The sequence below is a fragment of the Anomalospiza imberbis genome, chromosome 2, assembly GCF_031753505.1.
Source record: "Anomalospiza imberbis isolate Cuckoo-Finch-1a 21T00152 chromosome 2, ASM3175350v1, whole genome shotgun sequence".
In the NCBI taxonomy this organism is placed as follows: Eukaryota; Metazoa; Chordata; class Aves; order Passeriformes; family Viduidae; genus Anomalospiza; species Anomalospiza imberbis.
The window spans coordinates 57858635-57885124 of record NC_089682.1 but is presented as its reverse complement, the minus strand read 5'-3'; the positions used below and the strand labels follow the sequence as shown (position 1 = coordinate 57885124).

The following is a 26490-nucleotide window of genomic DNA, read 5'->3' as shown; positions in this document are numbered from 1 at the left end:
AGAATCCCCTTTCCTGTGTACTCCCATCCATAGGTATGTTAGAGTAGTTCTGCACACCTTTCTACAAGAACATTCAACATTTTAGTCTTAATAAAGGCCATGCAATATCAACTATACAAACCTAGTACTTAATCTGTGTAAGATATCCTGTAACTACTGAAGCATTGAACTCTATTCTTGTGGAGGTGCCATACTTTTCCACATGAAAAAGTGGAAATGCCTGTTCTGAAAGCAAGATGAAAGCTCTGTTATTTTAAATTCCTACAGTATGTGTTTGATCCATTTTCTGTTGAGAAGGTACTAAGTTCAGTTACTACAGAAATACAGCACTTTTCTGGAGACTCAACTGGGCAGTGTTATTAAGAGCTCAAATAACAGAGCTGCAATCAGAGCCAACACCTGTGCCTCCCATAGATAATTACAGAGCCTCCTTAAGGAGCAAGCATCATTAAGCAAAACCATCACATAGGTAGATTTAGTGCCTAATTCAAGCAACCCTCATGTCTCTACAGCTCCCTTAGTCTCCTCATGGTTCATCACGCTGACCAGAGTTTACTTATATGACCTCTTTAACCTACTTTTCAGACACCCCATTAAGACATAAATAAGAAATGAGGCTGCTTCATCACTCAACACACAACTACAGCAATTCTAGAAATATCTTCACTAACAGAGATAAATTCAATGGAGAGAAACTTTCCCCAGTCTGGCCCCACCTAGCTCTGTCTGTGCTAACTGAAAAGAGTAAAAAAAATGGGTTTAGGACAGGCCTGAATATTGCCAAGATTCTGAAAGTTTTGGTTGTATTGTGTCATGTATCAGCACTTGATAGCTTCCCATCTTACTCTAAGCAGATACTAGATCAAGACAGACAGTTTGTAGACAGGCCAATAAGGTAACTGCTTGTGCAGAAACAAATCATTACTTCCTACACACTCAACATCTTTTACATTCACCCCTGCAGAAAGAGTACATGAGTGCAGAAGGGATCCTAAGCCCAGCCTAACTCTAAAGAAACATCATGGACTATGTGGTTTTGTAGGAAGCATTCAAAACCAGTGTGTACTGATTATAGAAGATGTCAGATCTACTGCTAGCATGGTAGGGGACATTTTGCTTTCAAAATCAATGACCTTTGAAATGACCTAGAAGTTTATGGACCTTCCTTCCATCCACCTCCACTCCTTCAACTCATTCCCTTCCCTCCCAAAAAAGAAAGCAACAACCAACCTGGAGAGGAAGCCTGGTAGATTATCGTATTTCCTTGCCTCTCAGGAACAACAGTATGACACACGGCCAGCAGCGTGAGGAACTCCTGTATATGCACGGCTGTGGGCTAGACGGGACACCAGGAGAGTGAGGTTTAGCACTGCACACAGACTGAGCAACCTGCTCACCAAACTGAGATAATCTCTAAGGTATCACAGAAAAAAAAAAAAAACCCAAACATATTCTGTTCTCTATTTATAGCAGTTGTTTTGACCTCAGAACACCAAGACAGCACAGTTCAGGGCCAGCACTGATGAACTTGAGAGCTATTGATAAGGACCTCATTCAAATTGCAGAGAGCTGAGAAGGCTAAGCATTCCCTCACCCCCCACCCATAAAAGCATTACTTCTTTAGCACCCCAAGCTTCATATAGGCAAAGATGCCTGCCACAAGATGATGACAATCTAGCAACAGGAAATATTACTAATGGCAGCTTCCAACATATTGACAGCAACCACATCAGAATTAAACTTGCTGCAACTGCACCCTTAGTGATGAACACCCAGAGCTAAGAGCAGCTGAACAGTCAGTAGAAGGAAACATCATATGTCCTTCCCAAGGAATACAGCACCCAGTCAAGCATAAAATTAATCTATGGTCCCTACATTCAGCATAAAGAGAATATGCAACATAAACCACTGCTCCAAAGTGCTTAAACAGACACCAGGTCTGCAACTCAACAAAGTCAGCACTTAAATCACAGGCCTCTGATCAGCCAACTGTGGCAACTGCAACCTTTAGTGATGTGAAATTAAGTCCCTCATCCCATTCTTTCCTCCTTTCCATCCCTGCCTCTGGCACAGGATTTATAGCCTCACAGCAGTCAGGAATAGCATAGTAGCCATTTGCTCAGTGACTCAGACATGAACTTAGTAGACCTACCTTTGCAGAAAGCCCTACTTGACTTTGCAAACTCTCAAAGAATTGATGCATATAAAAATATCATCTAGGTTCCAAATCTTTCATTAGCACAGCATATGCATTGACAATATGAAGGTTTAATTAGTAGAAAATAAACTACTACGAAAGCCACAAAACCATGTCAGCTGAAAAAAACACTGTGGCAATGTGTGCAAACAAAGTAAGCATATCAGAAAGTAATGTAATAAAAAGACTGAAAATCCAAGCCCTATATTCAAAGTACTTCATGTACTTTGCCATTAATATTTTCAAAGTAACTGTTTCACGCAGGAACTTTACCTTTGCATACTGAAACTTCCAAATTGTATGGCCACATGCCACTAAAATAACAAGAGTTGTTACTTTCGACATGGTGGGGTGCAGCGGCTGTGCTCAGGAAAACAAACATATTTACACACTGCTATCTGAGTAAGTCCACAGCAAATTACAGTCAAGAGCTAATTGCTGTTCCATCATTTCCAGTCAAAGTAATGAAAGTTTTATCTCCATGTCAAAAGGCACAGCCTGCCAGATTCTCATTTCAGCATCTGTTGCTGCAGGCCTTTGATGTCCACCTTACACTTTTATCACCTAGCCCCTTAACAAGCTTTCATAGTATGTGTTCTATCAGCTGGAAACAACCTGTCTCCAGTAGTGACACGGATTTTAATCCTTCCTAAGTATGTATTTATGTTTTCAAGCCAGCAACATAATTTGCTGCTGTCATGGTATTTTCAAAGCTCACAATGTATTAGAGGGCAACCTTCCAATTCTGGTGCAACAGATCATCAGAAGCCCAGCTTATCATAACAGCTCCTCCACACAGCTGTCATTTGTTTCCTTTCTGTATTGTTCCAGCACTGACAATATTTGTTGCACAGACATGAATCAGGGTAGAGCATTCAAATACCTGTTTTGGACCTGTGAACAGGAAAATCTGTTAATGGCTTCTGTAGCAACATATTCCTTCCAATATGCTGAGCTGAATCCCAGCACAGGACAGCAGTCCCACAGCTTAACCAATTCTGCTTTATTACTTATTTTCCTCTATCAAGTCTTTAACAGTATTCTTACTGATGGTCTCTGTGAGATGTTTCTTGCCTGTTCATGTGTTAAGGTCAGCCTTGTTTCTTCCCGCCTCACTTTTTAGTTCTCTATTTATCTGTAGTTGGAACAAAGTTTGCATATTCTAATCTCTTATTCATCAGTCCACAGGCAGTTCTCATTTTAAGTGCCTTCTTCCCTCATTTTTCTTCTAGTGTGCCATCAACTCTGGGTGAAAGCAATTGCTAAGAAGCAATTTTTTCCCTTTTCCCCCCAAAAACCCATGAAAAAACTTGTGTACAAACATCTACACAAGAAATATACTCCACTGGGTGAATTATTTTGTTTTCTGCCCCTACCAACTGAGAACCACACACACATTGCAATGGTCTCCTACTTCTGGAAACAGATTCTGGATTGTTACCTACATAGCACTATCCTCAGTGAAAGCAAAGTTTAGCTATCTAGTAGGCACAGCATTATCCATTATCAAGCAAACCACTGGGCAGAAAGCAAGTTTTCATCCCTTCATGGTTCCTATATTTAGAGGAACAAAACACAGAGACAAGCTTCAGTCTTTTGGGGAGCAAACTGCCCTGTGCAGACCTTCATATCTGCACGTCACATGTGCTTATCTGGACTTGTCACTCAGAAGACAATGTTTCTCAACTGTTAAGAGCCTGATAAAATTACAAGGAATTTGCATATGAAGTTAAAGATCTCTTTCATCTTTCCTTTAGTTGTAGCAGTATCAGATCAGTGCCTTCATTCACAGTATTTCCAGGTAAGCAGGACTGCTAGTTTTTTGTGCAAATGGCCTAGAAATAGCCAGTGGGATACTAAAACACAGTCTATCAACCTGAACTCATTACTTTGCATGTAAGTGGCACATTCTGCCAAGGAAAACTGTGAAAATGCTTATGTACTTAGTTACCAAGGAGAATTATGACTCAACATCTTAAAAATATATAAACTTCCTACCATTTAGTTCACTAAAGTATCTGGAGAGCAGTGTGAGGATCCAGCCATGCTGAGCACCTCCAGAACAGTGAAGCTGGCAGGACTGGAGGAGATCAAGATACTTCAGGCACAGACAGAGAAAACATTAAGCAGATTTTGAATATCAAGGGAGTTAAATGCAAGTGTATCTTGCCCAAAACCAATGGGATATGACCTATAATTAAAGATACTGCCTTGTACTTGAACAAAAGTACTGAAGTCCCACGCACAGTAAGAACAAAAGCAGATAAGAAAAATATCTCACTAAGCTCTAACAATTTAATTGTGAGCTATAAAATTATGTGTTTGGACAGTTTTCCAGCAATCTGAACTAAAGCCTCCCATAGGCTTTCATCACCTGAATATGTTTTTTCCCTGTACTGTATTTCAAATCCCAGTTTTTCATCCCAGTTATCCGTGATATGTTTTTCTGGCTCTGCTTTCCTATGGAATTAAGAATCAGCTGGTGATAGCTGTCATTTCAACAAAGCTTGATGGGATAATAGCCTCAGTTCCCACACACTACACAAGAAGAAGCAGACGTGTTGCTGAGGTCTAAACAAACATTTTCAGTGTGGTAAAGGCTCAGTGTGAGCACAACAGTTGTCTGGTCTGCCTGGCCAGCTGCTAAAGTACTCATCACGCGTACTCACTGAACCAATTCATGCATCTGCAGCTATACCATGTTTGCTGCTTCTTGGTCAAGAGGTAATTTGGGGGCCACAGAAGAAAGTTCCTATGCAAATTGAAATTGGCAGATGTAGTTCAGAGAGAATCCTGGGAGGTAGAGGAGTTTAGGATGAGAACCCAGAGTCTGTTAAGTTCCTTCTTGACCTCCTTCCCTGCTTTCCTATCATCAGTGTAAAACATAACCCCATATCAAACAGGCTTGCATCTTTGTGCTGAGCTCATTCACAGGATATATGCATCTAGCAAGCACCAAGATAAAGACCATCAAGCATATTCACCAAACATTGATTCCAGTCTTAGGAAAAAATAGATCTTTCCTTATTAGACTAAGAGCTGATGCCATTTTCTCTATAGAAACAAGACAGCATCATACACTTGGTACAGCTACACAGTTCATCCAACAGAAGCCAATACATAGAAAAAGCACAGGCAGAAAAAGCTAGGTACTTTCTCCCACATTAAAATACCAGAGCAGCCAAGAGAAGCCTCCACAGGTTTCAGACAAGTTAATTTTCTCTGGAACTATTACTACAGGACAATAATTCTTTAAGTGCTGTTCAAAAATGGACTTGGCTATCAGTCAGCCTTTACACACCAGTGGCCCAGAAGAGCTATGAAATTTAGAGGTGATGCAGGATGCTAGAAATCTTCCAAGCAGATGGAAGACAGTCTCATGAGTACAAGTACATAATTTTTTATTTTCAACCTGGAAAGAAAATTACTTGGCACTGCGACAGTTCTAAACTAACACTTGTGACTGAACTGAAAAAAAAAATATTAAAATCTTCAAGACCAGAGCGATGAACACTTAATGAGAGCTTTTAAGAGATCACACTTATACCTTCAGCTGCAGAAGGGCAAATGTTTAGAGGGAATTAATTGCCTGAGTACAGCACCGCCTAACTTCACTAGGTAGCTTATGTTAGAACACTTCAGTTTTTCACCACAGTTCACTAAATGAGAAGAAATTGACAGACATCTGCAAATGGCATCTGCAGCTATCTATCAGCTGTAAAATTTAAGATAATACAGATTTTTAGATAGAAAGAAGCAGTTTATGCACCTCAGCAGCTGACCTAATGCAAAAAAGCCAGAAAGACCCTTCCCTCTACCATTATCCTGGAATTCAGCTCTCCTCTCACCCACAGCCTGACAAATACACCCAAACATGCTCAGCAAACTGTCATAAGCAGTCCTTGCATTCTCATGTCTTGTGCTAAATCACCACTTACCAGAGGGTGGCACCCACTCCTCCAGTACAGTCAGGCTCTGAAAAGTATCTTTGGTCAGTAATTTCCCCACTCATTGTCTGAGGGCTGAGTTCACACAATATGCTCTGCCCAACATTCAGCTGCACAATGACATCAATATTTGTCTGTTTAAGTGACCAGCAAAAAGGAAACTGGAAAAAGGTTCAGTATAGAAGACTTCTGAGCTGTCTAGACTAAATGACACTTAAGGAAGCTACCAAAATCCCTTATTTGCCTGCTACAATAGCATATATTTCTTCTATCCCCCAAAGCAGAAACTACCCAGAGAAGATCAAATAATTAGGTAGCCCTAAAATAAGGGGCCACCTCAACGCTAGGTGAGAAATTCCATCTCACAGCTCATTTGAGATACATTCCTTCCACTGAGTCTATTAAAATAAACCAAAGCATTTTTCTTTATGCATACCTAAAGCAACAGCAGCCAGAAAGAGCTCAAACACTTTTTATCAGCAGTCTACACCTAAACCAGAATGAATACCTGGAGTCAGCAAGTGCCATAAGCCACAACTGTAGCCATAAATGAACAAACAGGACACAAAGGAACCGGACATACACAAACCTTGGATGCAAGTCATGTCCAGTAGGAAATCTTTTCAGACCACATGAGTACAAAAGCCACATAGGAAACCAGGGCACTGTCCTGAGTGGGTCACCTTGTTGAATGTTAGAGCCCAGGAGCCACCTTTAGGCTCCATCACCCTGCAGAATACGTAGTGCCACACCAAGTAATTACTCCCTTACAGCATTCACACCATGCTGCAGTTAAGTACTGCACAGCAGAACAGAAAGCAAAGCTTCCCTGCACACAAACAGTATATTGCAAGTACATTTTAGATGCTCGTACTAAACTCAACCAGCCCAGTTACAGAAGCTACACTGTCTACTGAGAGCAATCAGCTGATTGGGTTTGTGCTTGCCATACTGTGAAACAGCTTGCAGAGCAGAAGAGTCATACCTTTCGGGAGGTGAATTGTCTGGTGTCCAGTCAGACACTTCATACCCACATGATTTCAAAATAAACAATGAACTGACACTGGAAAGAATAGGTCCCTTTAGGACTCAATAGCTAGGCTAAGACTACTAATCATTAAGGTTTATGCCAAGCTTGAATTTGCAATTAATTCCCATGTCTTACATCCTTTACATAACTAGAATTCCAAACCCTTGTGATACTTAAGGCTCATTCCAGAACCACCTTGTAATGCTACAAATTAGAGTTAAAAATGGTATAGATGTTCAACATTCCAAGTAATTTTTCTTTTAAAGAATTTTAATTTCTAAAATAACTTGTTACAAAGCATTATCTTCCATATACAACAGAATATATGAAGCTGCCTTAGAAGTAGCTAGAATCCGTATCAATGCCATTGCTCTTTAATTCAATTGTAAGACAAGTGGGCAGAAAGGCGTTGGAGGGAGCTATTTTGATTCCAATTTACCCCCTCTGTGCTTGCATGACACACTCACAGAGCAGACTTAATCACACAAATAGATTTGTTCAGCATTCAATTCCAGACAAGCCTAGAATAGGACATTTAAGAGGCGTGATATTCAAAGAGCAGACTTACATGATCATTTTCAATGTTTTGCAGCAGTCTTGGGTCATCAAATTCACACGATTCACTGGTGGAAGGAGGTAGCTGGCTGCAGAGAAAAACAAGCATATTCAAACAAGTGGCAACATTGCTTTTTAAATTTGCTTCCCAAGAAACTAGATGAAGTACTAAGATTGGCAAAGTAAGACTCTAGTGTCCTTGAAAGCATTGTGAAAAGATCATATGAGTAATGCAGCGAGTGCTGAAAATGAACACCAGCAAGAAACCCAAAATGGTTATGGTTGACAGTGTATTTCAGAAGACTCAAGTGTCAACGCAGCTCCTGGGACAGATGCAGCAACAGCAGTTTTTAAGCATATTTAATATAAATGGATTTCAGGGTGGCTTGCTCATAAAATAGATCAATGTTCAATAGCCCTAAGTTCCCTCCCTAGTCAGAGCATTCTGCTTCAAGCTCACCCCTGGAAGATTTTGAGTACTCCAAGTAAGTACCTAGAAAAAACTTTCACAGAACCGAAAAGAAAGGTACAAGGAAAGAAAACACAGCAATGAAGGAAACAGCAATATTTTGGAAGAAAAGAGGGATCCATAGAAATTACCTCCCAGAAGAAGAAATATCATTTTATCACCTTCCTAAAACATGATCATAAAAATGAGCTGGACCAGTGGAGAAGCCCAGCTTTGCTCACCAAGTACGTTTCTAACAGCATTCAGTGTTGACTTGTTTCTTGGGTGGGAATTCACTTCTTCCCTGTATTTGCCATTCAAATCTATGTCAGCCCTCCCTGGCTCTTCCCCTCCTTCCCAATAATCTCAACATGTTTCACTGATACCTTGTATCAGTGAAAGACCTCTGGGTCTTCACTAGTTTCTGTGGAATGGGACAGACCCATCACCTCTATTTATTAAAGTTGCCAATAAAAACAAGAAAGATTCTCTGGACATGACAGGCCTACATATCAAGCTCTCTCTCAGTTTAATAACTAAAACATAGCATTTTAATAAAGAAGTCCCTTTTCTTCTCATTCTCTTCAGGCCTGAACTCAGTGATCACAAAGAGCAACATGCAGTCTCTAGCCAGGGGTAAGGTTCCTGCAAAGCAGGTTAATTTTAGCTTTTAACTTGACTGTCTGCAATTATAAATAAGCACTGCATTAGCATCCCAGCCACCTATTCCTATGCCTATTCCTCACCCCCCTCACATATGAAATCTCTATGCAGAAGAGTAGATCCATCACCACCCACCAGCTCTGCATTAGGCTCCCACTGGAAGACCATTTTACTCAAATGCATTCCTCCCTTGGGCTTCTTCCAGTCCCAAATTGGAAAACAGTCTTTATATAGACTGTACCCACTCTGCTATACAGAACATAAACATCTTGGAATATATTTACCTGAAGTCTTCTGATGAACGTTCTCTTTCCAACTCAGGAAAGTGACTGAGGAGCAGAAAAAGGAAAAAAGAACATTTATTCCACTTTAGTAACAAAAAAAAAAAAAAAAAAAAAAAAAAGGTGGAAAGCGAAGATCAATGAGTCATCCCACAAAAACATATGCTGGAACCATGGGTTCAGCTGTTCATACATTTGAATCAAGTTTTCTGCCTTTTGAGATATCTAATTTAGCTAACATGAAATTCAAAGGTTAACATGAAGCAAATACAAAGATGAAGATGACTCAAAGGGATCCTTTTGACAGAACAGAATAAAACCAGTAAGCAGGTATCCCTCTTGTGCAAGGCATATTAAGCTCTATAACTACAACTACTCTGTTCTAACAAAATTCTGGGTCTTCTCAAGTCACAGAAATATGACTGATAATTGCTACCCTTGGGCTGCAAGTTCTTCCCTCTTGAAAGGCCAGAGTTTATTTAGCACTTCTGGTTTTGTCTAAATCATGATCAGGTAAGTTAGGAAGCAAGTTTCTTTGCTTCATGTGAAGTACTCCCCAGGTTTGACTTTCATAATTTGTGCTGCAGGACAAATGAGAACGACAGGAAACTACAGGAACTATGGCAGGAAAATGAAAACTACTAATTAAGACCACAAAATATGCTACAACATAAACTGAAGAAGAGAATGTTTTAATCCTTTCTCAATATAAAATTTTGTTTTTAGCATGCATTAAGCTACAGAGTTATTTTAAAAGTCATACCTACCCATAAGTCACTCCAGCAATACTGCATTTCTTGAAGTTCATTATATTGCATGTTAGAGTACCTGTTTTATCAGAAAACAAGTATTTTACCTGGAACAGAAAAAAACAAGCCTGATTTTCAACCTGCACAGTAATAAAGTAGAAAACAGGAAGATACTCAGCGACATATTGCTCAAATGTCACAATATTGGCCAATGCAGGCTTATTACAGCTTGATTTGTCTACCAAGTCTACAGAACAAAAATCAGGCAAATTATTTAATTGCATTAATTCTTTACCTCTAAATGTGGAAAGGCTCAAATAGTAAGTATCAATTGCCAAGGCTCTAGTGAGGTCACTACAGATATACTTGGTCGCACTACTTGGACATTTACCAAATCTTTCAACTGTACTAATCTCTAAGAGTGATTAGAAATGAAAACAAAGACTCTTAGGATTGTGGAAGGCTCACTGGAATTTTACATACTGAAGACATTCTGTGTTTCAAAGATCACCAGGAATGTTTGGGGATTTTTTTTTCTCTACCTATAAGCACAGAATGTGCTAGAGTAAGTCCAACTGGTACTCTGCAGGCAAACAAAAGCTGCTTTTTCTGATGTCCACTCACGAGAAGTCCTAAAGTACACAATTCACAGTCAGCACTGCCCAAAGTAATAATCCCCTTAATGGAAACAGTGATTTTAAGGTAGAACTTGGAGGCAACCCCTCAAAGCAACTTACTGGAGCATTAGCAGATTCAACATTCCCATCTTTGAAGAGCCACAACAGGCCAAAACTAATTGCAAGTTAATGACACCACAGTTGTACCTCTGCACGAGGTAAGACTTTCAACCAGGAAGGGATGGTGATAACATGAAAGAGTTAGACAACTCAAAGACCAAAATAATTTGACTAGAGTTAGAAGAAGCTTTTCCTCAGTAATTACCATGCAGCTCAAGACAGTGCAGTACACTACTTGTAAGGTGATCCTTTAGCTGTGCACTATACTGCCACTGAATACAGCATTGGAAATTGAGCCTTTGCAAGCCAGAAGCCAAAGTGGGTACCCACACTTCTGAGGAATTTTAAGTCATTAATAATTTCACCCTAAAACAAAAATATCAAGGGCACCTGTGAACATGTAATTCAATTAAAGAATCAAAAACTTCAGTCTAGTTACCCAGAATCATTAGTGAGCCATTCCTGAAAATAACATATGAACATGGGTTCATATGTTATGAACATAACATATGTTATGAAAATAACATATAACCAACATACATTATGCCACACATCCTTTACTTCAGGCAAAAATAACACCGTAATTCGGAGGTTGATAACTTCACATCAAAGTGATTTAAACAGAAATCAAATTTCAGCATTCATAACAAAAATACTGATCAGATTAAGCAGGAACAATATTGACTATACCCTAGTGAGAAGGATATTATCATGTATTTTAAATACATAAGTGTTGTCTCCAATACTAAATTCATGCCTGTTATGAAGTTCATGTAGTTCAGTTACAGACCTATAACCTGGATGGTCAAGGAAAAAAGCTACCATTTCTCAACAGTATTACAAAATTCCAACAGCAAAGTTGGAATTATCCAGTAAGCTTGTTTTGGGAAGCCCTTCCAGTTTGAAGAAATGTTATTTCCAGAATAAACCAACCTACAACTAGAAGTTAATATGTAGCTATCTTTATCTGAAAGGAAAAGAGAAATGCTTGAAGGAGCACAATATCTAAATTTGGAATACAACTGCATTTTTTTAACTTGCATCTCCTGTGAAGTAGTCAGAAACAACAAAAACTAGTAACAGTCCAGCCCTGTATGTTCTGTTCTGGTACAGACAGCCAAAACCACAGAGCATCTGTCCAACACCTTTAAGAATAAAGTTTAGAGGGAACATAAGAAATTGTTTCAATTCCCAAACATAAAACTGCCTACATGACATTACATTTAATCCTGTGATATCTCATTATTTCACTTGTAAGACTCAGACTAGAGAAAATAAAAGTGTCCCATTAACCCAAGTCACAGAGCAACAAAATAAGGCTGATTTGCACATCTTGTACAAATCTTGTACATCTTGCTGTCATACCTTCACTCTTGAGAGAGTATATCACAATCACGACACTTCAGAAAACGTTATCTTACCTGTCCAAGTTCCTCATTAAGGTTTGAGGTTCTGGCCATTGCAGGTGTATCTGTTTCAGGGTAATACATATCTATGTCCTGAAAAGAAACCAAAATTAAGACTTATGTTATGCAAATCAAACACTAAAGTCTCTTTTCTTCTTTTAGTCAGCTCCAACTTGGCTTGACTGTTTTAATGCTATGAGCAGGCATTCTGAATGCTTGAGACAAACATCATCCCAGGATGAATATCGGTGCCTCCTTTCCAAAGTATACCTCCATCCTACAGGGACATGAGAAAAGACAGATTCAACTACAGGTAGTTAATAAACAAAAGATGCAACAGAAAAAAAAAAAATCAAACTTAGCACAGTAGAAAGAAGCTCATGCATTAGCCATGCTAATCATAGGTGGTCAGTTACACAATCAGTTGCTCTAGCCACATCTATAAGAGACAATTTTAGTGGATCCATGAAATAAACTTCTTCACTTACCACAAAGAAATACCTGCAACACAAACCAAATAAACTTCTCTGATATGCATATCTGCTACATTACAAGCAGCTCAGGGAACAGACATATCAAACTTCACTTACATTTGTTTTATAGGAACCTCCTACATTACTCAAAGTCTAAGGATTAATGCATATCAACAAAAGGTATTCCTCTTGATTTTGTCCAGCTTGAGAGCCACCACTACAGTATTTTTGGCCCACAACTTGAGAAAGACATTTTGAAGTCAAAGCTCCCCTGAACAGAGGGATCACTTTTTGGTTGCATGAGGCAGCATCAACTTATCTTTTCACAAAAACATTATGGTCCATTCTGGAGGTGACCTTAAGGCCAGCCTCAGGATGAAAAAACAAAACACTAAACAAAAAAACAAAAAACAACAAAAACAACAACAAAAAAACCCCACACCTTCAAACAAGTCCAGTCTTGCCCTCTGCTGTGTCTCAGAGAAGATATAAGATACTGAAGTGTTTTCAAAAGATAAGTACTGAACATGAGTCAGCCAAGAGAGACCTCCTTCAACCAAGAGCTGAGGCTTCCTTCTCATCCTAAAAGCCTAAAATACAAGTGATCATTTGCACAGGAGACCTTCCTGTGACTAGATCTTTTAATTTCCTGTGAAACACAGAACTGATATAGAATAAAACTTGAGTTCCCCCTGCCTTTCCCAGAAGTTGCATCAGAAAAGTAATTAGAAAAATCTTGCTAAGATGTCAAGTGGGTTTTTATTTTAAAAGTCAACATCCAGAACTGAGATACAGTCACTCTTGCTACTTACCCAGTTTATAAAAAGAGCCTGAGTAAACTTGACAACTTCCAATGTCACCAGAAGGCTGATTGGAATAAGGTTGTTGTACAAGATTATAAACGTCAGCAGATTGTATCCAAAGTTGACAGACAGCATTTCTGTGGATCAAAAGACACAGGACACTAGCAGACATGTCTGAGTGGTATAGGGGCAATCATCTTTATGCAGTTCACCTAATCAGATTTAGTCAAGCTAAAATAATAAACTACTGTGTTGATGTCTAGTGTAAGGGCCATTTTAATATTGATTGCAATAGAAGGTAGCAAAAACACACACAGAACACGTGCATTTTATACCAGGTGAAGAAGGGCAAGGTTAGTGAGGCTATATAGAAAAACAGAACACTTTCTGAACAATTTTTGCTAGACAGATGGTGAGAAGTCTAATATTCCCCACTATACCCCAATTTAAACATTTATCTAGTGTGTCAACTGCCCATTTAAGAGCCCCCAATGTCACTAGTAATATAACCATCTTTCAGAAAGCGCCTACTTGCCTCAGTGGAGTTCGGTAACAAAAAATAAACACTGAAATTAGTTCTAAAATCTGACATCATTTTCAGAATTGAGAATTTACCCTTATTAAAGAAATTGATGAGAACAAGTTGACTGTTAAACACTTGCCTAGTATATGAACTAAGGCACCCTGCTTAAGCAAAGAAGTTGTTATTAATGGTGACAACACTGGGCAACTTGCCCAAATAAGTCAACCATCACAACTGGTCCTAAAGGAAAGGGGAAGCATTTATAGACAGCCAGCAGGAAGGTGCAAGTCTCAGCAGAGACACAGGATGAAGGCTTCTGGTCACAGTGCTGCCCACAGCCTCTCTTTACAATCAAAGTCTCCACATTTGTATGCTCTCCACTTCCCTAGAAACTTAGAGAGGCACTTCAGTCAGCACAGAGAACACCCAGCACAACAGGGTCAGAGTCCATAACTAAGGGCTTTCAGCATCACAAGTTAATTAGAAGTCAGGGGAGCAAACTAGGAGGAGATAGAATCCAGCAAAAATTGCTAAGCCTAATAAAGATCAGAGTTTGGACAAAGGCACCTCAAAGTGTGAGTACACCCTAATTCCATATCCTTGATAAGTTCACAGACAGCAGAAGCACCCTTGGTATTGGAAAATTTTCAATATAATTTTTATAGAGATGAGACATTTAACCAAAATTTAATGTCTACCTGCCAAACCTGAAGAAGTCTTTCCTGTGTGTGGCAGTTACAGAAGGTATAGAAATTGTGCATTCAATTTACAGAAAGGCATCTACACAGACTATAATGTCATCTTAGTCTACTGCAAGTTGCACCTGTTTTATATTGCAAGTTCAAGAGTTCATTCCATTCATCTTTTCCAGTACTGCTTCTGTCATTGGAAGGCACAAACTTAAACTTACACATTAAAAAACAAGGGGAGAGCAGGCAAGAAATTCTGAAAGTTGCTGACACTGCTACAAGAAGACATTACAACTAACAAAACTCAGAGTCAAATATGGGGCATTTCCATGCTTTTCCTATGTGACTTTTTTTCATTACTACCATAACTACAATTCTTAAACTGCAGAAGATACACTTGCCATCTGTTTTGCATCATCAGCAGACAAGCCATTTGCAGTTTGTGATAACTGCTTTAAGATCTGCATCTCAAAATGCTTTTAACACCACATTTTATAGATAATGTAACCTCCTCAAAAGTCTGCTGGGGAATATTTCATTGTTCATATCCATCTTTGATAATGAACTAATAAATTCAAGGACTAAAAAAAAAAAATCAAATAAAACCCTTCAAATAACTATTCTAAGAGATCAGTTTTCTCACAACAAGGTAAGAGAAGCTAAAGACAGAAACTTTACCCAATAAATAAGAATTGTGACATTTAGCATTTCAATTTTCTCTAAAAGAGCAGATCAGCATTTCTAACTGAAATAAGTCAAAAGAAATCCTTTGCATCTGTATATAAGCATAAAGCTGAAGTCAGCAACAAACTGATACTGCCCATTCTGCAGTCAAATACAGTCAGACACATAAGGCTGCAGTACATGACCCCTCCTGAGAAAAAATTCATCTCTACAGAGATGAAAGAAGTGAACACCAGATATCCAAGTGCCCCTCTTGCCCCTCTTCTGTTTCTGCCCTGCTCCTTGGGTGCTAGCCCAGTGATATTTACCTAACCTTTAGAAGCCTCACTGGGAAGCTCACTTATGTCAGCCTATTCTCAAAAAAAAGAAAACATTAGGCCATCAAAAAAACTAGCAAGATGTGGGGTTTTTTTGGGTTTTATTTCTTATTTTTAGCACTAATTCAGTGAAGGTAAGAGCCTGGCTGCCCCTGCAGTCTAATAACATCACTGGCTCAGTGCCTGCATACTCACTGTTGGATCCAAGGTACCAGACAACTTCGCCGTGTGTTCTGTTCCATAATAAGGCACCTACAGAACTCACAAGGGCCATTACCAGGAGAATACAGAACAAAACCAGGATCTGCATGTTGGTCACTTTCTCCACGTTTGATCTCTTCAGAGGTGCTTTGGTTGAATTCTGAACAGCAGCAGGGGGGGAAAAAAAGAGAAAGAACCTGGCAATGGCTTTTACAAGATAAAAATGCAGAAGCAAACCCAGTCCTTACTTTCAGAGTCCATTAGAGCATCTGCTGTCCATCCCACTGATGGTCAGCAGCAGTGATCAACATATGCATGTTGCTGGTCTCAACAAGCACTCCCTGACATTAAGGCAATTAGATTAAGACAAGAGTCCTGTATTATCTCCATGACTATTACTATATCCTCAGCTGTTAAGCCTCAGTTTTAAATGTCATCCAGCTACCAGAAAAATTAGGATAAAAGTTAGTTCTCCTTACATCTTTAACTGCTTTTGCTTCAGTGTGTGTTTGCACAGGTGCAGACGCAAACTGGGGTACAATGGACCCTTCTATTCCTCAAGCCTTAAACAACTATACTGAGTCAAACAGTTTCATAAAATCAAGTAAATTACAATGAGAATACAGGAAATATGACCAACTTCTATCAAAACATACCCTTAATCCCCTTAAAACCTTTACCTGCATGAGTTTCGTATCATGTCCTGTATACACAACAATACCCAAGACCCACTGAGTGTTTCTCAGTTGTGCACCTCTCAGCAAGATCTGGTCTGGACCAACAGGAACTGGGCTGTAAAAGAAGAAGTTCATGGATCTTGCACTTCTTGGTAACACTTTATAGAGAAGATAGTTCTACTCCCAGCCTTGCTCCCCAGTTAATAATAAAAACAACAAAGGAGAAGACTGTAATAGCAATATAATGAGCTTAGATTGTTCACAAGAAAGCACTGAAACCTCTGTAAGTCTAATTCCTGCTAAAGTACAGTAGGGAAAAGCTGCTCCAGTTATCCATGACTTGAGAAATTATGTGGCAGCCATAAATAAGCTTATACTGCATTTGACCTTGGCTAGAACATTCTCCCTCACATCAAGGACAGAGAAGCATCAAATTGCAAAGAGACCATCCATTTCAAGCACACTATCATATACACTATTAAACAAGCATTTGAGAAAGCCTGTATCAACCACATGACTTCCAAGTGGGATGCAAGTGATCATCTGCTATTCTTGCACTGAGCTGCCCAAGGAATATATATCTGGTGAAGGAAAACAGGTACAGCCAAATAAAACACGTACATTCCTACCAGCCTGTCACAATCTGAATTTGAGTACTAAAACTACATACTTTTCTTTCAAGAGTTGTAGAAATCAAACACACACTGACAAAGCCTCCAGGTTCTGGGATCACTTTTCTCTACAAACCTGACCTTCGTGCAACCTTTTGCTCTTGCTAAAAGGGAAAGCCTTCCATTTCCTCTGTGTGTCTTGTGTAACAAGAAGGCCCTAAAAACCCCAACCATTTCCTTGAGTCCTTCTCTTTAGATATACCTTTTATCAAAATATCACCATTCATTACAAAGAAATCAATACTCCCATAACAAGCAGAAGGCTCCATACAAAGACAGAACTCTGTTATCTTATGCTGGCACATGCCCTGATTAATAAATATTATTTATTATCCTACTTTTAACCAGCAAAACCATGCATGTGCTCCGAGTTCCAGACTAAAAGAACAGAGGAAACATTTTTCCTAACCAAATGAATTCATGGCTTTGTTGTCAATACCTTTGACCATCTAAGCGCAAGTTTCCAGTGAAGTCATAGAGATGGCGGTTGGGTCCTTCACATTCTATCCTCCCAGACACTTTCATCAATTCTTCCCTGGACTGGAGACTAGCAGTTTGAGACAAACCCTGCAGAGAACAATTCAAAGGAGATTCTTGACAAAAACTGCTATTAGAAGGCAGCCTAGGAAAATGGTGCTTCCTTTTAACAGCTATGAACCAAAACATAGTTAAATCTTTGGAGGTTTGTTAGTCAGGGTCCTGTTTTGCTTTGGTGGGGAGGTTTTTTTTTGTTGCCTTTTTTTGGGTTGGTTTTTGTTAGGTTTTGGGGTTCTCTTTTTTAATTTTATATTCCTCTTTCCTGCAAGGAAGACTCATTATGGACACATAGGAACCTACTAACAAGACTGAAACTCTCTGCACAGATATTTACATTTCCTCTTGAACCAAGAGGAAAGTAACATCCATAAAACATGAAGTTGGATACGTGCACGAGGAAGTAGGAGAAAAGCAGTAGAAACAAGCCTGTTTTTTTTTCTCAAAGTATAGCTGCACTGATGTGTTATGGCTGCTAAATATGGACATTCTTAAGTGTAGTATCTCTTGGGCCACGGCAGTCAATATGCTCTGATCGTGCTCAAGGTCAATGATGATCCTGTCACGCAACTGCAACGTAAAGTATTGGTACCCTGCATCTGAGCACATGCACAGCACCCCACTAACCTTCTATTAAAAGAGGAATCCATTTCATGTTTCTTTTGCCAGAATTTGACTGCAGCACTGCAAGCCAGAGCAAGGCCATATTTTTGTATTTTAAGCATGTCCTGAAGCAAATAAAATCTTACAAAAGCTCAAGACCTGACTTAGTAGCCTGATCTGCAACAGTAAATCACATTTCTACAAATGTAGTAAAGAATAAGCAAGCATAGCTTTTTAAAAACAAATTATCTGTGTTTCAAAATCCTAATCTATTTTTTTTAAATGAAAGAAGCCAAAGATTCTTAACTATTTCTAAACACTATAAGCAACAGTACTTCTTTAACAAAACTAGAAAGATCTAAATAAATTCTTCTGCTTACCACAAAGATAACAAATCAACTTATACATATAAAGATCCTTTTCAGCTTCTGCCTGTGCATAATGCTCATAAAATAGTACTTGTGACAGGAGACAGTGCAACTCTCATCACAAGCACAGCTTTTTTTTTTTATGTACGGCACTTAAATTCCACTAACTAGACCTTCAGCAAAACACATCCAAGGCCTGTTTGATTTGTCTCTCTGGGCTTAAAATACTCGCTACAGGTTAGTTCCTTACACGTGCACATGATGCATCACTGCTTGAGTTTGTATCTGTTGAAAAGGCAAATTACAGCCACTTGAAGAAAGATGCCTTTTAAAATAACAAAAAAAAAAAGCACTTGTATTGTTGCCATGCAAGCTAGATGCTGCTTCATAACTCATATTAAAGAAAAAAAAAAATCAGTTTGTTTTACCTGTCGTATTTTAAGATTCGTCTCCCCATCAAGATTAGCTGTTTCAATATAGCACATGGCTTGCGGTTCACTGTAAGGAGTGTAAGATTTTCAATATTAAAACTCAGTGCTTTTTTGTACACTACTTTTACACTAATGTAGTGCACCACAGACTTCTTCAATGCACTGCAGAAGACAGAAAGCTATACTAGTGGTATACAACCATAAAAGCTGAAAGTACACATTTAACAGAGATGTCTTTGGATATGATCATACAACTACAGAGAAAGACAAGTCTAAATTAAAAAATCAGTAAGAATTTAACAAGTCATTATAAACTTAGATGCCTGAAGTGGATTACTTTGAATTGGAATCCATTAAATTGCTTCCAATTGCAAGAGCTGTGGATGAAAGAGCAAGTATTAAACCGTATAAAAAGGGGATATGTTTGGATGAAGACAGCAATGCTCTCTGCTATTGAATTCTGTCTGTGAACTGAACACACAAAATCATGTCTGCAAGGTCCCTTTAATAAGGGAAGTACATCCAAAGTCACTGCTAAACAGCTTTTTTTCAAGCATGAGAAAAAGGTTTGTTAGGATTGAGGGCTGTAACCTACATCTTCTGGATGTGTTTCTGCCCTTTCCAACAGGGACAAAAATCTTCCTCCTAGAACTGAACTTTCTATTAGTCAAGCTCTTATCTATATCTAACAGAGGAGCTCTGCATAGGTGGTACCTGTGATAGGGAAGGGTACTTTTACCAGATCTTTTCCTGACACGCCACTAAAGATTCAAAACCTCTGTATGGCACCACCAAAATGATTTTTCTGCCCACTGTCTTCTCAGGCTACTAAGGAATATCAGTTTCCCACCTGGACTCAAGCAAGTGCTTCTTCAGCACATCACTTTTCATGCTCTTGATAAATGGCTATTTTTTTTCCAAAGTAACAAATTGTTCTAACAGCAAATGTACTCAATCAACAGAACAGTCAGTAATAAAGACTCCTTAGGAAAACAATAATTAAGAAATAGACAGGTATATTTATAACACAGTAAGAAGCTAGATTATTCTCTCCAATTGATTTTGCTTTGAAAAGAAAAAATGGTTGAGTCTATTCTTTGTCCCCTCCTACACAGGTAATTTGAATCTGAACCCAAGAAAGACACTGATTAGAGTCCAGCTTGATTCCAATTTTACCTCTGTCAAACACCATATCTACTGCAACTGAAGTGGTTAGCTCAGGAAGGAGATCTTTTGCAATACAATTCCTCTAATTTCCACAGAAATTGTATGAACTGTGGAAATGAGAAATGTGGACATGTTTCCATGCAAAGTTGTGTTTCAATTAAAGTATTTTTCCTACATGTTAATTAATTTTTTATGTAAAATTTGATGGCACCTTTTTGCTGTACAGGAAAAGAGAGTCAAGATAAAAACAACTGTCAATTTTACCTCTGACAATCACCTCAGACACAGAAAATCAACATATAAAAGCAAAAGAACCCACCCCCTTCAGAGCATGCAGAGCTTTCTGGTGAACTGAGGACACTTAGTATTGACATTTAAAGGAATCATGGGAATAATACCAATTATAAAGCAGAACTGACATAGAAATTGCTATTTACTTCAAGCAAAGCTTCTCCCAAATCACCATGCTTTGGGTTAAATTCTCTAATTATTATGTGGTTATCAAAGACAGCAGGTTAGTAGAACAATGTAGAACAAAAAGCTGGCCCACACAGTTAAGAAATAAGTCAGAAGAGGTTTTTAGTATAATACATTAGAGAAGTTCTTAAGTAAATTATTCTTCAATGCTGAACAAAGTTATTGATGTCCAAGTTCAGCCTAACTGCATATTAAGTTGACAAACACTTATTTAAAGTTTGAGGCTTGTTTTGAAAAATACAATACTGTATACCATGGAATGAAGGTACCTCTATCCTTCATCACGTGGTAATTCAAAAAGACTGAGCTTCTGCATATAGCTTAGGGAAAAAAAAAAAAAAACAACTCCCAGAAACAGCACAGACAAGAAGGATGGAGCAGAAAATACAGGAGCTTGAAAAAAACAAGTTCCCTTCAAGGCTGGATCATGTAAGAGAACTGAAACCCTGAGACCAGAGCAATCTGCAGTCACCATTGAAAAGCACACACACAGGAGGGAATTAAAGAGGTGTTGTAAGGTTTGGTTATTAGAGCCAAACATGCTTAAAGCATGTTTAATAACAGGAGCTGTGCTGCTGTCTCTTGTTTAAACCTCATCTGTCTAAGCAAACTGTGGTCTTGATTCAGCCTCAAGTTGCTCTACACAATCTAGAACCGAGACTAGCAGTCAAGCACCACTCAAATGCTTTCAGGAACTATGAGACCTCAACAAATGAGAGGGCTGGGCAACCACCAGCCATATGAATTTTAACAAAGGCAAGTGCTGGTTTCTCCACCTGGGACAAGGTAACTAACCCTAGATGCGTGTACAGACTGGAGAATGGGATGAGGGAGAGCAGTCCCATGGAAAGGGACCTAAGGGTCCTGGTCAATGGCAAGTTCAACATGAGTCCTCAGTGCCCTGGCAGCCAAGAGGGCCAAATGTGTCCTGGGGGGCATCAGGAAGTTGTCCCACACTTGAAACTAAACCAAGAAGGACTCAACAGGTTACTGTTGCTACCATGCTAGAGATGGGCCATACATGTGCTATATCCAAGAGAAGTAGTGAACAAATGAAGTCCAAAAGCTCTTTTGTTGTCTGATGCCAACTGAGCTAGCCTTCCAGATTTGCTATTTGAAAGAGAAATCTTCCTGGGGGAGCGCAGGAAAATATGCTGAATACTCAGCGGAATTAACTGGAAGAAAACTTAAGCTTCCTTATTTAAGTGGAGGGATTTTCAGAAGGCCATAGAACCACTGACTGCATGAAGCTCATGTTAAGGACCTTCAGTCTCTCAATAAACTCATTAATACAGAGTATTATGTACCTGCAATTCATAAAGTCAAGTCTTGAAAAGGCCTCATTTTGGAAGAGCCTATCTACAATGATACATGAATCAAAGCCTAGTAAAGCCATGTTTTGTCATTGAATTTTGTTGGAATTTGATTTTAGATGTGGAATAGAATTAGTGCTATCTGATGTCTGGTTTTATTAATAGCAAATACAGAGATTCAAGTCCTCTGCACCTCAGTTCATCAGACACATCACTTCCACACCCATTCAGGATACCTGGTAGATATTATGATCATGTCTGCTGGAAGATGCTGCCCATTGGTGACCTTCACAATATCGCCTACTGCTACCTGTGGTGGTCAGGAGTACAGTAGCATGGAAGAGAAAAACAAACAGTTCGCTTGTCTGGAATGTTAGTTTGTTATTTTCTTTCACCCAGTCAGAAGAACAGCATCATGCACATAACAGCTAGAGACAGTTTTTCTGAAAGTCAGAGTACTTTTCACTGCAAGTTTGGAAATATCAAAGCCTTCCCTTTTCTGAATGCAAAGTAAACAATTCTAGAGAGAAAAAAAATAGATACACTCAATTAGAAATTGTGAACTTCTATGGCTTATATTTAATAAAAATTACTTTTTTCTATAGTTCTGCCATTATCCAAATTCAGGGGTTTTCTTTAGTCTTTTTTTCCCCCTAGTAAAAAGGTTATCTTTAAACTTTACCTTCATTAAGTATCAAGAGTTTTCTTCTACTCCTTATCTGTATTACTTACCTACCCAATCATCACTATCATTTTCCCTTAATTGCCCTTAGATGCACTGCTTGTACTAGTCACTAGCAAACAGCATCATCCCTATGGATCCATCATATAATCCTGTCCTTCCCCAGCTGCGATATGCAGAATTCTGGAATACTTGTCTCCTCCTACACAGGCCTAAGATTTTCCAGCACCTTGATTTAGTCACACATGCATGGGACTTTCATTCTCAAAAGAGTCAAGTAGCACTCTCAAACAGTAAACCAGGTTTGCCCAATAAGCATGAGGCTGCTTAATGCCAATGCAGCACAGAGAGTCTGAAATAGGCTTAAAATACTTTCAAGATATTAATTTATAAAAATGGAAACAGATGGTATGTTTGAACAAGCAGATTCATTAGTTTTACTCAGATACCACGAAACAAATTCCCTACCACTTTCAGTACCAAAAAAAAAAAAAAAAAAAGTAAGAAGCCTGCCTTAAAGTGATCAAGGTGGATAATACAGAACCGTTATTCCTTAACAACACAAGTCTGGACAACATGCAGTTACAGATGCAGGTCAATTCAAGAAGTGCCTAAGGGTATAAAAAACCCAGATTCCAGACTCGACCTTAAACTTTCAATTTGGTGTCCTTTCTACAAAAATAGGACTTGGAACAGCATAAACAGGAACCAACATTAGCCATCTGAATCCCTGGCAATCTTCAGCTTCTACTATAGCCTAACACTTCAGCAGGATTGCTTTTAGGTGTCTTGAGACTGATCTCATTCCTCAGAGGTTTTAAAAGGGTGTACTTTTTCCTCAATTACTAGATAAGAGGGCTAATTTTATCCTTTAAAAGGCAATAAGAGCCACAACTAGATCGATACATCCAAAGTATTTCAGCAACTTCCAGGTATTAGAAATAAAGCCCACCAGACCCTGGCCAAGGGCCTCACAGAACATGGGTCCCAAGTGCCTCAGCCAGCAGCAGAGCTTGTGTTTCTTACTTGAGCCAGCAGCTTACTAATTAGTCTCAAAGCCCAGGGACTTTTTAGCACAGGCAGCAAAGTCAAGTCTCTGTTAGACTTGCAGGGGAGATACAGCATTGCAGTGAAAATTACTCTTCTAGGCAGACTAAAAACCAAAATACTGTTTACAGTTTACCTATTAACTGCACAAGGAAAAACACAACAATCTATTAGCATTTGACTATAACACAGTACCAGGATTTAAAAATGGGTACTCAGATGCCTTGCTCAGGGCAATTTTGACTACTGGAACAGAAAGGATCTCTCCCAACTCCCCCACCCCAAGTGACAGAGAACTCTCATGTAGGATACATTAATTCTAAGCCTCCTAATTAATTCTGGCAAGAGTAATTCTTGAACACTTGCTTTCCCTCCCTCCCATCCTCAGGTTTTATTTACCTCTTTCCACATAATGTTCTGCCACATCCCATTTCTTAGAACTGGAAAGAAAGCTTAAAGTTAGATTACAGAATAAATAGTCATAATTCAGACAAATTTCAAAACAGCTGTATCAGCAGTAGCAAACAATAGGAACCAACACAAAAATCAGAAATGTATTTTTCAGAATCTAGAACTTCTTTTGTTCATAGCTGTGGGCATGTGAATACAAGAAAGAGGAAGAATCTGCTCTTCATATCTATGTAATTTTTATCACCTGCCAGACAACAGTTGGTGGCCTGATTTCTTCATGGTATCACTTCATACTAACATGTAGATGGGCAGCATTGTTTCTTGTTTGGGAAATGACCTTCCTTAAAACAAAAGGCATTACTGCCCACTGCCAATCAGTATCAGGAAGCACCTTCACTTTGTGTATGATTTACTACAGAATTTTCACTTCTCATCTTTTGCCTTGCATTTATTCATAATATTTTGACTCTGGCACATGCAACTTTACTACCATTACCCATGGCCCATATAAATCTGAGTCTTAATTGCCAAGCAGGCTCAAAGCCCTACTGAAAAGCAACAATCAGCTTTGGCAGAAGGAGAATCCTTACTGCTTAAGTTCACATTGAAACAATAAAAAGAAAAGGTACCAAAACAGACCTCAGTTTCTGCAGGGCTCCAGTTCTACACTGCCATCTTCGCACACTCATTAGTCTGCAGTCTGCAGACTGCAGTCTGCAGCCTGCCCCTCCACCCAAGCACCTCCTCTAGGGATTCTACACCTACTTAATACTACTCCAGCCAAAACTGTAAGGTCAAATATGCCCAATTACTGCTGAATAACCCAGTCCAGTCCAGGTCTGAGCACAGCAAGTTCACCTTCATTGAAAGCCAGCTGCAGCCAGTTTTCAAAGGTGTTTAAAAAGTGCACTGTGCAACAGATCAGAGTTGAAGAGGTCAGTCCCCTACTTTTGAATACGAACAATCTTCTCAGCTGTATTTCAATCATGTGGCTAATTTGAAAATAATACCATACTCTCAGAAGAAAATTCTGCTCAATACAGCCTTGACCATCCTACCCAGGATACGCCACTCCACAAACAGGAATGCAAGACTTATCAGAAGAGATGAAGCAGAAGAAACCTTTCTCTTGACTCCTGTTCTCAGGCCACACATATTGAAGCACTGAATCCTGTTATTTAATATTGCAGTGAATTGACTGCAGTGAACTGAACTATTTAACAAAAAATGGATGGGCAGCAACAGATGTACCGCCAGTCATGTGTCAAAAAACAGCTGAGCTTTCAACCAAACAAGTACAGCAGTTTAGGGGAAGAACAGTTTTGGTGCACCCCTTCCATCCCTCATATACACTGTTCTTGAGTTGAGCTCTGCTTAGTTCAGAACTCAGAAGGCTTGAATCCAGAATCTCAAGGGGAAAGCCAAATATCTACAAGCCTTGACTCAAAATCCAAACCTTCAGAGAGGAGTCGCAACACTCACCATCTCCTGCGCCATGGTTTACACACCTCCCTATTCCACCAGAAAGTTTTGGAGACATTTCAGTAAACATTCTGTTGACATTGTTGTATGCTCACACACAAAGGTATTTTGCAGCATCAAGTGCTACAGACTTGGTCTGGTAGGCAATTTACCTTAGAAAACAATTTAACTTGCAATGCTTACTGAAATCAATTTAGTGATTAAAATTAAATACCCAAGCAAATTACTGAAGCTATTTTCTTACTTTTCTATTACTGAACTATTTCCTTTTAAACTCATAATCCCACAGCCTAAAGAGAAAGCTGCCACTAGACATAAAACAGTTCAGAAATGTTGGGGTTGTAATTGCACACCTCCTACTCTGCTTAGCCCAGTTTTATAGAAGTACTCCAAAGGACAGAAAAGGACATGCCTTCTCTAGAATATCTTTAGTAGAGTAAAACTGACTAATTAGTCGTTGTCAAAAGGTACTTGGTAAAAGAAACAAAGGACAAGTACCTAAAACGACTGCTTCGACTTAAGAGAGTTTCAATATAAACCTTCTATTTAGGTCTTTCCAAGATCAAAACCCAGTTCTAGACCTAGGACTTAATGCTGTCACTCACATCCAGCCATGCAGGGCCATTTGAAGTGAGGTTCCTGAAGGGCTAGCATCTCCCATCAGTCTTGTTCCAGAGTTTGCGAGCCCGTGCTTGTCTAATATTTGAGCTCATACCATGCAATATTAAATGCTCATTACTTATTCTTTGACAATGGGAGCATCAATACATCAGAACAATTATTACTGAGCTCCCTATATCTATACAATACACCGCTCAGGGGCTTCACTTGGAATTATATGGAGTCTGGTCCCTAGATTTAATGTCATCACCACAGACACCACGTGAAGCCATCCAAGACATAAAACACTGGCCCAGAGCCTAA

The 26490-nt window shown here is 39.1% G+C and overlaps 1 protein-coding gene across 7 annotated transcripts in view; it reads right to left on the bottom strand.

The window, feature by feature from the left end:
- The window catches only part of ATP8A2 (ATPase phospholipid transporting 8A2), a 317516-nt gene that overhangs the window by 238888 nt on the left and 52138 nt on the right, over nucleotides 1-26490 (bottom strand). For 6 of the 7 annotated variants that reach the window (XM_068181246.1, XM_068181248.1, XM_068181251.1 and 3 more), the window contains 12 exons: nucleotides 24073-24113; nucleotides 22181-22254; nucleotides 18985-19054; nucleotides 17491-17618; nucleotides 16384-16495; nucleotides 15698-15863; nucleotides 13299-13426; nucleotides 12029-12106; nucleotides 9889-9977; nucleotides 9125-9169; nucleotides 7743-7818; nucleotides 1231-1336 (listed from right to left, as the gene is read on the bottom strand). In XM_068181246.1, coding sequence (XP_068037347.1) covers nucleotides 1231-1336; nucleotides 7743-7818; nucleotides 9125-9169; nucleotides 9889-9977; nucleotides 12029-12106; nucleotides 13299-13426; nucleotides 15698-15863; nucleotides 16384-16495; nucleotides 17491-17618; nucleotides 18985-19054; nucleotides 22181-22254; nucleotides 24073-24113 — 1113 coding nt within the window. The remainder of the gene's footprint in view (nucleotides 1-1230; nucleotides 1337-7742; nucleotides 7819-9124; nucleotides 9170-9888; nucleotides 9978-12028; nucleotides 12107-13298; nucleotides 13427-15697; nucleotides 15864-16383; nucleotides 16496-17490; nucleotides 17619-18984; nucleotides 19055-22180; nucleotides 22255-24072; nucleotides 24114-26490) is intronic. The other variant, XM_068181252.1, reaches the window with a different exon arrangement.